Source organism: Lichenostomus cassidix, chromosome 3 (genome assembly GCF_008360975.1).
Source record: "Lichenostomus cassidix isolate B80296 chromosome 3, HeHo_3.0, whole genome shotgun sequence".
In the NCBI taxonomy this organism is placed as follows: domain Eukaryota; kingdom Metazoa; phylum Chordata; class Aves; order Passeriformes; family Meliphagidae; genus Lichenostomus; species Lichenostomus cassidix.
Genome location: NC_139483.1, coordinates 17112744 through 17126354, shown reverse-complemented (window position 1 = coordinate 17126354; position 13611 = coordinate 17112744). Strand labels below are relative to the sequence as shown.

The window sequence follows — 13611 nt, the reverse complement described above, 5'->3', positions numbered from 1 at the left end:
TTTACTTCACCTAATGCGCAGGGAGTATTAGAAGGGCTGCATTCATTTAGCTGCCTGAGATAGACGTGAAGACCAGAAAATCCCAAGTTTGGATTTGTCACAGAGCAGAATCCTGAAATCAATGTCACTTTAATGCAACAGGGTTTAATTCACAGGATATTATTGGAGTTCAGCCCATGCTACGTGAAAGCTTCTGTTGGTGGAATAGAGAGTATTTCTAGCTGTGATTTTGATGAGTGCTGACCAGTGTGCCCAGTACCATCAGCTGGGAATTAGTCTATGGGCAAAACTGGGCATCAGCCAAGTTTAGTTCTCACAAGCTGGGAATCACGCAGAAACAGAAGGAGAAGGGGCCTCAAAGCTCACATTGTGCATCCCCCCCCAGTGTTTTCTTGGCCTCTATTTATTTAAAACAGTCTTAAAAATATCTATCAGAGGTTTTTACATCTTCCTCAGACCATCTCTTTTTGTAACCCTTCCTGTGACTAGAATGTTTTTTCTAGTATCTAACCCAATTCTCTCAATTAAGCTTAATTAAGCTTATTATTCTCGTCCCACTTATATGGATAAATTCCTTCTTCTTAGCAAAATATGCTTCTTACAGAAAACTGAATTTCTGTGTTCTGTTTGGTAGTCTGTTGTTCACACTGACCACTACATGATCTATGACCTGTGAGGACAGACAGATTCTTCCAATTCTCTCTGCTTGATTCTCTCTGCTTGGCTGCCCTCCAGCTACACCATGTTTCCCTTGAAGAGGAAAAAAATTGCTCAACATTTGACACACTGCTCTAGCCGAGGCCTTACTAGTGCTGAGTGCAGCTGAAGGATTGCTTCATGCATTTTATAAGCTACAGCTCTGCATAAACACCCCTGTGTTGGCACTTAACATTTTCACAACAGCCAGGTTCTGTTGACTCATGCTCAGGTTGTGATTCACTCCCTGCAGAGCTCCTGTGGGACCTTAAATCCCCACCCTTCACCCAGCACTCTTCAGGTCAAGCCCCTGTTCATAAGTCAGTGTTGAAGGCTGACACATTGCACACTTCTGCTCCTCTTTTCTCATTTTTAGAAATACTGGCAGGGTGAAGCCAGTTCTTGTTTTTCTTTCCTGGAGTTCTCAGCACACACCCTTTTTCTCTCTGCTGAAGGCACATGGGTTGTCCATCTTCACTAACATGCTGCTTCTCCCCTCATCAGCAAGTTTTCCTGGATCTGTTTTAATTCACATCCAGTTAGCTCAAGGGAAAACAGCTTATGATCTGCATAAGATGTGCTCATCCTCCCATCTGGTCTCACTTACACAGTGCACATCCCATCATGATCATGGCAGCCCTCTTATCTCTTGAGGCCCTAAAAACATCCTGATGTCTTAGGCCAGGGAGCTCTGGAGTTCTGCAGGCTGGCAGGGTGGCCAGGCAAGCTGGGGGCACCTGGGGCAGCCCTCAGCCCAGGGTGTCAGCTGCTGGGTCAGGACACAAGTGTGGATCCAGAGGTAGGCAGTTCCTGTCATGAGAATTCAAGCCCTACATGGAAAAAGAAAAAAGTTGCATGAGAAAAATCCTCTTTCCCCCCAAATATTCAAGCATGCAAAATCCCCTAACTCAACCACACAAATAATCCCCCCAAAACAGCCATTCAGGAAGTCTTATCCATCATAAGCAAAAAATGGTAAAACTCTGTTCCCTTTACAAGCTGTATTTAGCACAGTGCTAGCAAAAGGCTATCAAGCAAAACTAATACATCTACGTTTTTTAGAGTATTTGCAGTTCTGCACTTCTTAAAATAAAAATGGTCTAATAAGTCATAAATTTACATTTCTTAAGTTACCCTGTCTGGCTCCCTTAATGAAATGACTGCAATACAATACACACAGCAGTGTAAATCCGTAAAACCTCAGAGCTCCAAATATTAATCAAGGAGCTTTCATACCAGAAATTAATAAATGGAAGCAAAAAAATTTAATAAGGAATGAAATTTCACAGGCCGCTAAAAGATCAGCAAAGACGGATTTCATAATATTTTATAAGGCATATAAAGTAAATTCAATATTTTTCAATGGTATTATGAAACAGAAATCACGTAACTGACTGGAGGCTTGGGATGTGCTTCAGTTCAGGGTTGGTTTTACAACACTCCTGTCTTGTTTGCTGGGGTGATAATTCTGAACATCAGTTGGTCGTGCAAACACCTCTGGAAAGCTTGGGATCTAAAAAGGAAGGGGTAGCCAAGAAAGTACTAACACCTGATAGATACATCTCTGGGATAAACCTGAAAATACAACTGCAACTGTGACAATTCAGCAGAAAAACAAGGGTAAATATTGTGTAAGCAAGAAGGAAGGATAATATGGAATATGTCTTATCTTTCAATACCAATCACTGTGTTCTCATCAATCTTACCGTAGGATAATTGACATAATTGCTTCTGCTCTACACAGTTTTTTGACTCTGTCTGCTTCTTGCTGTCATGTACAGTTGCTGACAGGATGCTAATAAACACTTTTCTTGAATGGTTGCAGCACATCTATTATTCCACTAGTCTGACTCATGAGTGGGGCCACTAAATGCTACCACAATACAAATAAATCATTAAACAATCATGAAAAAATAACAGAGCAGCTTGCAGTGATCCTCTATTTAGGGCAGTAGAGATATTATTAATTTACTTTGTACATAAAATCAGCACTCAGTTGTATTTTTCCCTTTGGTTTGGATTAGCCCACGTGATGGCAATCTCTCTCATTAAGACACAGTGAGTTATTCCTTCCAACACTGCCAGTTTAACACGTTTCATCTGCACAATACCAAAAATAAGACAAGAAAATCTGCTTGGATTTCAGCAAGTACATGAAACAGCCAGGAATCTTACACTTCCTGATGAGGAACAAATAGCCTGTAACACCACGGAGGTGAACCCTCCACACAGGCTTTAGCACAATGCTCTGGAACAGCCTGCAGAGCAGAGAAAACCCTCAACAAAACCCACACAGCATCTGCAGAAGCAGATTCTGCATCCATTCTGTGTTCTCTGCTTAACCAAAACCACTCCCTCCATTTCCAGCTGGATGATGGATATAAAGGTGAAAATGCCACAGGGGCAGGTGTTCTGCTGCCTTCTCAGCCTTCAGGTAGGAGCTGGTGGAAGAAGCGAGGAAGGGGAAAAAAGGCCAACTACACAACAGTCAGATAAGTCAAAAGAACTGAAACTCAGCTTTATTATTTTCTTTAAAAAGTATTCTACAATAATGGCTCAGAATACTACCACAATGTACAGGGACAAGGCAGTGCTCTGGGCTATGACTGTAGATTACTCTCATTTATATATATATATATTTAAGAGCTTAAGAAAGGCTGAAGCACAGGAGTTCAACATTTCTTAAGCATATATTTCATAATTTTAACATCTTCTAGATCTCTCATATTACAGCAGGATTTATCAAATGCAATGTAGTCACAGAAGTCTTGCATAAATACAAATATTGACACTTTACCTTGAATATTGTCTATTATATAAATTCTGCCTTACCTTTTAAAAAAAATCTCCAGATCATTATATGACCTCAGAGTCTTTCCTTTTCTTTCTCTTTAAGAGTTTTTAAATATATATATATATTTATATATATTTACTATTGTACATCAAAGTATATATGAATCCCATCACTTCTGTTATATTTTCTGCAGACATGGTCTGAAGCAAAATCACCAACAACTAAATCAAAAACTTCCTGGTTATATAGGAAAGCCAAAGAGGATCTTTCCTCTTCTTTTTGTGGGTTTCAATACTGGTATTTTTTTAAACTTGAAAGGATTCTTCATAAACTAGAGGTCCATAGATCATTTAAAGCAGTCTTTATAAGCAAATTTACATATTTTGACATGCTTTTGTGAGGCAGTTAGTATCAAAATCCAATAGCATTTCTTACAGAGCCATATGACTTTCTGCGATGCAGATATACATTTCATTTCTAAAAAGCCACAGTTCTTTTTCTACATCTGCTCTCATCAAATCCCCAGGATTCATTCATAAAACTGCTGCTGTTCCAAATGCTGACACTGTTATCCCCACTGTGGACTGAGACATACACCCAACCTGGTGACATCATTGCGTGGAAGATTGATAAGTAGGAAAACACCCTCCCCAAATCCACAGAGAGTCTTTTCTGTCTCTGAATCCTCATGATTCACGTCACCCAACAGTGCAATGTGATGAAGACACAACTCAGTGCAGGCTAAGGGTCTTCTTCTTCCATCAAAGGAATCTCTAGGAGAAAAAAAGAAATAGCATTGACTGCTGATTGCAATTTCCCTTTACACTTTTACAGAGTATTTTGTTAGCAACTATACAAAAGCAGAAATGGGTATTATAAATATCTGAACAAGATCTGGGGTATTGCCAATTCTAGACCCACTCAGGCTCTAACACCTCTATGAAAATTAGCTTACTAAAACTACACAGATTTTCTTCAACAAGTTAGGGCCACAAAAACCTAAATGCAAACATCCTTGCTACTACATTAATCACTGAAACAGCATTCAGAGGTGGCAGGGACTTTCACTGGCGTTACCATAATTTCTTCCTCTCCTCCTGTATGTCCTGTTCCCCTTGTGAAAGCAGTAAAATTGTCCAAATGTGTCTGAAGCAGGAAGACTTCCTCCACCCAGAACTTCACCCACGCTGAATTTAGGACACTGGGATTCAGCTGTGGAGTGTGGGATATGAGCCTCTCCCTTTAAATGTCCCCAGGGAAAGCCATCTAGTTTCCTTAGCACACTGAGCAGCACCAAGCAGAAACTCCATGAAATTGTGTCAGTACATTCTCATGTTTGGTTTAAAGGCAGGCAGGGGTAATACATGGTAAGCACATGGCAGGCTCCTGGCACATGGACCTGTGGGTAGATTCCCCTTACACTGTGACTTCCATGTCCATGGCTTAAGGCTCACATGGCTCAGATGGGAGGAACATTTTACTGGATGCACAGATATGATGAGTTTGTTAATAAAGGCTGCTAATTTTGGCCCAGTATGAAAACATGTTTTATTTTCTCTTTCAAGGAGAAAATACTCTTCTTTGCTGTGAAAGCCAGGGTATGTGAGGGAGCTGTGAGTGTAGGAGTTGAGGAGCAGATGAACAGACCAGCACAGGCAAGATGAGATTGGCTTTGCTGCTGTACACAGACATCCCTGTTGATGAGACTGGGGTCTGCACAGGAGCCTTCTGGCCTGGCATTCAAACCACAAGCTCCACAGCATACCACAGACATGAAACTTTATAATCATGGAGTTGAATAATTTAAAAAAATGTCCAAATTAAGGTGAGGACAAAACCACGGAGAAAGTACCAGCAAGTCAGCTGGGTGAATTCCTGCTCTGCCAGTACAAATGATGTCCCCTGCTCATGCACTCACCTAGTGCACCTATGCAAGACTCACCATCTGTGATATCGATCCGGGGACTCGTGGATGCAGCATCCCCATCAGTGCTCTGGGACACATCAGTTCGATCTGAGCAGGGAAGTGCTGCCCCTTGGCACGTCAGGGATGGATACAAACTTTGGAGCAGTTCAGAGGAACCCGACCCACTGTCACAGGTCTCAAATTCGCTGGGCAGCGTGTCTGGAATCCTGGGACCGGGGTAAGCAGGAGGATTCTGATCTTCTGTCTGCAAAACGTGCCCCTGGTCTGTGGCAGCTGAGTATCCGGGTGCCAGAGCACTCAGGCCACTGCTGACAGCTTCATCGTAGGAAGGCAGCATGACAGGAACACCATCCACCACCACGAAGTCGGGGTCGCCCATGGAGCCCTCCTGGTTGCCTCTACATCAAACACAGATGGGTTATCACACAGAGCAGGAGCATGTCAGCAGCACCTCAGAGCAACTGCTGAACTTCAGTAAACACAGCATTTTCTAGTCATGGCAAATGAAGCTACAGGGTCACTAACATTCACAGAAATGGTTGCCAAACTGTTTGGGTTGACAAGTGGAATCTGTTACAATTGGAAAAAGATGGAACTAGTAATGTGAAGAACAATTCCAAGAAGGGAAGGTGAACAGGTATGTGGAAGAGATAAGGAGCACCATTTGCTGTGCTGTGCACAGTAAGTATCATGGATATAAGATCACAGATGCAGTTCACCAGCCAAAAGTGTCTGAACCCTTAGAAAAATGCGTGCTAGAGCACAAAAGTGTTTACACAACAAGTAAACAGGCACTGAGATCACTACTGCTGGATGACAAGGCTTTGGTGGCAAGATTTGTGGCTTCCTTCAGGCTTTGCTTTCAAAGGATGGAGGCTTCCTTAACCAGTATTAAGCTGATTTCCTTTTTAAGCAAAACATTTCTATTATTTGGGAAGGTCTGTTAAACCCTAAAGTATCTGTTTAGTAGCCTATTAAACACAGTATAGTCCTGGCAGGAGGGAATTGGTCCCAGGTACCTTTAAGACATGAAAACATCTGAAAAGGAGAGGACTGAAAGCCAGTTCAATAAGCTAGGCAAGTCCAGGCTATAGGCCAATCTTGTGAAGAGCACTATGTGAATTCATGACAAATGCTCGTAGCTGCATGGTATTTTATGGAAATAAAGGAAGATGCAGGAGATATTTATGAATTGTGATGAAAGTAACACTAATGAAGGTAAAGCAAACCTTTAATATAAATTTGTCCATAGAGAAAAAATGAATTCTTTCTTAAAACTTACATTACTAAGTCTACAGTAGTTAAAAAATTAATTCCCCCAGCACCTGAAAATGAGTATTTAAAAATATTGTCAGCTATTTTTACAGGCAGAAGCAGCAATTCTCAGTAGAAGAACTGTAATTACTCCCAGAGTGAATCTGGCAAACTTTGCCTTTTATCTTAGCTGCATGAAGGACTACTGCAGTTTTTTGGGGTTGCCCTTCCACACCAGTGGTTTAGGGACTTCTGCTCAGAGCAGAACAAAGTATCTGCAAGAGCTAATGAGCTGCTCCATCTCTCCAGCAAGGAGTGCTGAGTGTGAAAACTGAATCGAGGCCCTCAACCTTCAAAATAAAAAAGAAAACAGTACAAACCGTGGCAGGAAATGTGTCTTAAATTTGGTCTGGAACATCCTGGCTAAAATAACCAGTAGCAGTACTAATAAAACACTGGTAGCAGTAAATGCCACTATTTTCCATGTAGTCAGGAGGGTCTCCTGTGTATTTGGCCAGGTTTGTTCTGTAAGAGAAAGACAATACAGGAGTTGTGCTTGTATATTCCCATTGGTATTTTACATGAATACTTCAACACTCCTCAGAAGTGCCAGTTAGGACCAGACATTTTTTATATGCAACTTGTAAACACACACATAAACCCAGTGCTATGTACTAAAAGCAGAAGCTGGATCTTGCTTTTTCCCCTTGACTGGTTTTTTATTCATGCAATCATGACCTTAGCTTGCATAAATATTAAAATATCCCGATGTTAAAAAATACATTTGAAGAGGTAAGGATCAAAACGGTTTAGGATCACCCAGCATCTTGGAAATATTTAGTAGCATCTTAAAATCAGTGCTTCTCACTTAACCATGCAATAGATGACGTTCACCAGGCACTACCCAATTTGCTCTAAAGGAGGGAGTATAAGAAGACAGGACCATTAGGACAGGACTGTCCCTCACCTGTTTTGACACAGTACACTTGGTAGGAGGGGAACCACTCTCCGTACTGGCAGGTGATGTACTTGTAGTCGTTGGTGAGGGTGTAGCCAGGGTCACAGTAGAACTCCACCACCGTGCCGTGGTTGTAGCGCTCGCAAGGCCGCGGGTGGCAGATGTAGTCTCCGTGACTCACCATGGGAGGTAGTGGGCAAACTTGGGCAGAGGGAGAAGGAGAAAGGTATTAATCCCAGCAACTCAGCACTGGGCAGCTTCAGAGGGTCAAAATGCAGCAGGCACACTTGAGGCTCCCTCTCAGCTCCCTGCAGCTCTGGGTTTGTCTCAGAGGCACCAGGCAAGCTGCCCATCCTCACCAGGGGAGGGATGCACATGCCAGGGGTCACTGAGGTGGGGTCTGGGAGCTTCCAATCCTCTGTGGGAAGAGGAGGGTGAGAGGAAGACAAAAGGGGACACATGCTCATCAGGTGGCTGCATGGGGATGGAGTGGGGCAGTCCAGATAAGGAGAATTATGCTCCTCATGAAGCATTTATAATTCAGCTGTAACATGCTATTTTTTGTTTCATTAACATAATTAAATGGTTATATGCATTAATTAAATTCCTTTTAACAACAAGTTTGCCATCAGCAGTGCTGCAAGAGGTGCAAAGCACCTAGTGTTGCTTAAGGAAGTGCAGTCTCTTTTGCTGCAATGTTATTAAATTAAGCTTAAACTCTACTGGTGGTATTAGTGTTTTGTTATTTCTGAACAACCTGACTGATCTCAGTGGGACCACTGGTGGAGTGAGGTCTTAAACAGAGCAGAGGCTGAGCCTGTGTTAATTAAGTAGAGTGGTTTACTTAGGGTTAGGTAAATAAGAGAGAATTGCAATATAAACATGTGGGACTTTTCCTGTGGGCCCTGAAATGACAGCCCAGGCAGATGAACTCCATGGAGAACTGAGGGAGCACTCTCTGGAAAACAGCAGTGGGGAAAGCAGCTTGCAAGCAGTATTTTTACAAGAGAGGAAACTTTTCCACTGTGTAAGTGTTAGCTGATTACTGTTTTCGTAAGTGCTTCTAGCACAGAGCAGAAAACCCCTACAAAGTGTAATGATGTTTCAAATGGCTGCATACTGACCCAGAAGGGGCTTCAGTGACTGCATGGCTGCTTTTATTTCCCTTCAGAGGCAGTTCCTGGCTGGCTCAGTGCCCCTCCTACAGGCTCTCCACTTCATGCCTCCCTCATGCAGGCAGGCAAGACCTACTGCATTGATTTAAATAATGAAAATGACATCTCTTGGATGAAGAATCTTCCCAGAAATTACAATTCAGCTGCTTCTCCCTGTGAATCTTGTTACATGAATAATGCATTTCATAAAAAAATACACAAGATATTAAATGAATCTTCAAGAGAGGCTGATTACAATGTGCAGCAATGTCTATTCCCCATCCTCTGGAGACACGATTTTGTTTGCATTTTCACTGGCAAGGCTTAATAATAACTTGAAATCAGAGCAAGTAATTCACATAAAAATTCACATCCTCAATGCTCTGCACACTTTCCAAAGTCTCTGGGCCCACAAGAAAGAGGAATACTTTACTGGGAAGTCAACTCAAGATTGAAAACAATTTTCTTAAGATTGGGGCGAGGGCGTCAGACTGAAATAGTAGGAAAGCACCTATTAATAATTCTTGTATTAAAAAAAAATTATCAGTGAAAGCCATGATCCTGGCCTGACATAAGAAAACCTGCTATATTTTTATTACCTATGCTCAGAGCATGAGAACAAAGGAAGAGAACAATTTAAGCTCCTCTGCAACTGAATTTTGCCAAGCTCTGGCAGTGTGCAAGTGATGTGTAGATGCCCACAACCATTCCAGCAATGAGCAAGTAGAGCACACCTTATCACAAAGAGCAACACTCAGAGAAACTAATTTTCCCCTCCAGCAATGTAGCTGCTACATCATTCCTAACCTCTTAGTGTCATTGAGAGCCAAAGCAACCTGCTGAATAAAAAAATCCCCCAAAGCTGGCATCCCAGAAATGTGGGTCAGCTCAGGAATGACACATTTCCAGGCAGATTTAAAGCAATGCATTGTGTGGACAAGCCAGGTGTGGAGCTGTCAGTCTGTTTACAAATGGAGGTGTATTTCATAACACCCAAAAACAAGAGCATCAGTCTTTGTGCAGGATATGTCCCCAGTACAAAAGAGTGCCACCCCTTCCACAGACACATCCATATTTCAAGGGAAATGCTTGTCTATTGGTGCTGCCTGGAAACTCCTGCAAACAATTTTTGATTGCCCTGCCAAGCATCAGTCATGAATTAGAGTCAAGGTTTAAGGGGTTATACCTGCCAACAGCTCCTGCATGAAACACTTGCAACCAGCAGATGCAATGGAAGAGGTTTGAAAATGAGGGCTTTTAGCTCAGCTAAAACAGTGCTTCATTCTTACGGCAACTGGACTGCAAGAGCCAGGGATTTTAATTTTAACTCACTTGCAGTATCACCCACCACCTCCTTCATGAACTTCGTGTTCAGCCAGTTTCAGGATCCCTTCAACACTTCCAAAATGGGGCAAACTGGCCTCCATGTGCCATCTGCAGCACTCAGGTTCAAAGCCTCTTTTGCCAAATCAAGTAAAATGAAATAGATCACAAACAACCCCAAATGAACTCATTTTGAGCTCTGGGCAGTTAGCTGTACACTCAGTCCCTTTCTCAACTCACTTCATTCCCATGGTCATCCTGATCCAAGATCCTTTAAAGCCAATGGAATGAAAGCCAGCAAGTGGCCTTGGTTTTGATCACAGAAAAGAATGATAATGGAAGTCTGGAGGGCTACTGAACTCTCTTGGCTCCCAGTGACAGAAGAGTTTTAGTGCAGAGCTAACCTTATAGGTCACCTTACAGGGTCCAAGCTCTTATCCATGCAGGACACCACTGTATAATACTGGTTACATGGATTAAAGGAATGTGCCAGATTAAATAGGCAGGAAAACTCAGGTGGCAAACCTAAGGCCATTGAAGTTCTTTAGGAAAATTAAATTCTAGCATTCCCAGTGATGAACCCTAATTGTGTTTGGAAATTACAGGCCATGGACTTCAGGCAAATGCATCAAACTCACAGAATGAAAATGGCCACAAAATGATTACAATAAAAGTGTATCTGACAAGTATATTTTCTCTGCCAAAGCCAATAGCAGTATGCACCATAATCACAGAAACAAGGGAATTCTACTTCAGAAAGTTCTCACAGCTCAAAAAAAAAGCCCTAAGTGCTGTTCTTAAATATGACACTAAATCTTTACTACCAATAGCTTTCAGCATCTTCACTTTATGAGGCTTTGGAGACTTTAATGCTCTAATTACAACATCCAGCATGGATAATCCAGCAGTATTTTTTGACGACCAGCATTAAAAGACCAATGCCTGTGTCCTTAACTTTGGAGCTTGGCAGAGGGATGGACATAATTCAGACAGTGTCTGCTGGTATTCCTGCAGCAGGTGATCCGAGGTCTCTGGATCTGTCTTTGTACAGCAATTGGCCACAGACTGTGTGGGGATTTACTGGAACTTTATAGCTCAGCATTCTCAGCTGAAAAGTTGAGTCGTTCATCAAAAAGAAAGAGCAATTGTGTTTATATGGCAAACAAATCCCTTGCTGGATGCTCAAGAGTCCTGTTATTCAAGGAAGTTGAAGGGAAGAATTCCTGATTCGATTTGGTGGACTTCCCTGCCTGCTCCTAGGAGCTGCTGGAGCTGAGGGCTCTCCTCTGAGATCAGCTCTGGCTGATTTTAATGCAGGACTAACACTACCAAGAAGAGCTGAAAACCTGGGGAGTTGAGCCTTGTGTTACCAGCAGGGTGACACTGTGGCCTGGAGCAGAGGCAAGGGCTGCTCTGCCCCATGGAGAGCCCTCTCCATCCCAGCAAGAGCCTCGTGCCTTGGAGCAGGGCCAGGGGAGGGTGGCACAGGCTGAGGGCACTTGCTGCCCACACACTGGAGGAATTAATGAAGTTCACCCAGTAATTTTTCCTACTCATTATGGTCAAGAAGCTTTTTAAACTCTGCCCAGAGGATGCAGCAGTAATTCTGCAGTGTTGACACTGGAACTGTAAGAGGGAGGGGAGATTTCTTGCCATTAGCATATTCTCAATTAACATCGATGGCTCAGAATAAAGACATTGCATGACTTTTTAAAAGCCTCTGGTAGAAAGATAACAGTATAGTTACAGATATTTACACTGCTCAAAACCCGTTCTTTAGTCAGTATTCAAAGGCTAGTGGGTTTAGTCTGTGGTCGAAGCAGATAGTATATCATTCAGGTTTTGCCCAGCTTTTTTTATGCGAGCCAAAAAATAAAAGCAAAAATGTCTTGAAGTACAGGACATTTACTTATTAAACAAAAATACAGGGTAGGAATAAGCAAGCTTATTTTCCACCTGTGATTATTTCTCTCAAGCTACTAGTTTACCTTTCATGTAGGACATGAATTGCTTGATTAGCTGAGCTTGCAGAAAACCCCAGTGTAAGGCCAACCATTTCTGTTTGACACAGAGATGGACAGGTTTAGAGATATTTGCACCTAGTAAAGAGTAACACTTCTTCCAAACACACAGTGAATACCTGCTCATTATGCAAGGAGTGAGAACAGATTAAGATGAAACTTCCAGATGGGAAAGACACAGATAAAAACCTGCCAGTTCCAATGTGCAGGAAAATGCTGATGTGTCTCACTCAGAGTCACCTGACAGGGACAGACACTGTCTGCTTTGCTCACCAAATGGAAGAGAACAAGAGCTTCTCCTGACCCTCATTTGTCGTTCTTGGGACATTAATTATCAGGACACTAATTACCACTGGAAATCTGGGCACTGTCACCTGGCTGCTGCATCCCAGCCAATGCTTAGTCCAAGCTGTCACTCACTCCATGAGGCCACAGCTGTGTTTGTCCCAGCAGGTCTCACCCTTCCCACTGAGGGTGGCCAGGTCTCCACCTGAAGCTTTACTGCCTGGCTTTTGGGGCCTGAAGAAGGATCCTTTTTCATATACTGCCTTTGCACAAACACATGCTTGGGGTTCTATGATCTGAATTTTTTTTTATGGGAACATAGAAGATGATGTTTGTTCCTTTTCCTGCTTCTTTGTGAACACTGTGCTAATAAAACTTTGTTTCTTGGTTCCCTCAGCGTCATCACCCTTCACAACTTCAGAATAAAATACATCATCAACCAAAAAGGGGTTTTTTTCATATTCATAAGAATTCCTGTCCAGTTCACCTGACAGACCTGTCCATTTCCACAAGTATTAACACACATGAATCACACCTGTACTGCACAGTACAGAGCCTGAGGAAATTACTTCTGCACTTTGAATACTAAAAAACGATTTTTCTATTCAATACTTAGATTTCAATCTACAGAAATGTACAAAACCCGAAGTATTTTAACTCTAAAATTGCAAAGTAAAAATTCCCATTAAAACATCAATTCCTGTAAGCAGGATGGAAGAAAAACCATTGGATTCAAACACTCATATCCAACTTAAAGACTGAAGAAGAAATTTAGAGGTTTGTAAAAGGAAAGAAGTAGAAAATCCAGTTGCTTTAAAATAAGCCCTGTCAAAACATCTCATTCTAGAACAGCTGTTTAATGAGATTTTTTTTTTTTTTTTTTTTTTAATGACACTCTTCAAGAATGTAAGCAGAACAAGAATCATTACTGGAGTAACTTTTCATTTATTGTGAACATCAACTTAACAATATCCTAATGAAATATTCCTACAACAAATGCTGCCAGCTCTGTAAAGAGAGACTCGGTGCCTGTTTAAATTTGTGTTCTGAAAGTGAATCCATGCTTTGAGGAACTTTTCTGATTATTCATCTCCCCATCAAAACAACAGCACCAAGAGTAATAACAGAATAGAAGGTTTAGTGGAAACAACTGAGCACTCATAGATAAAGTAAATCCTATTAAACCTGACTGAAGATGT

The 13611-nt window shown here is 41.9% G+C and overlaps 1 protein-coding gene across 1 annotated transcript in view; it reads right to left on the bottom strand.

Moving 5' to 3' along the window:
• Window positions 1-4081: 4081 nt before the first annotated feature.
• Window positions 4082-13611, bottom strand: part of SUSD4 (sushi domain containing 4) — a 69736-nt gene continuing 60206 nt past the window's right edge. Inside the window, exons 6-9 of the mRNA XM_085054720.1 lie at window positions 7639-7830; window positions 7052-7196; window positions 5433-5815; window positions 4082-4263 (exon numbers count right to left, since the gene is read on the bottom strand). Of these exons, the coding sequence (XP_084910846.1) occupies window positions 4232-4263; window positions 5433-5815; window positions 7052-7196; window positions 7639-7830 (752 nt within the window). The 3' untranslated portion in view covers window positions 4082-4231. The remainder of the gene's footprint in view (window positions 4264-5432; window positions 5816-7051; window positions 7197-7638; window positions 7831-13611) is intronic.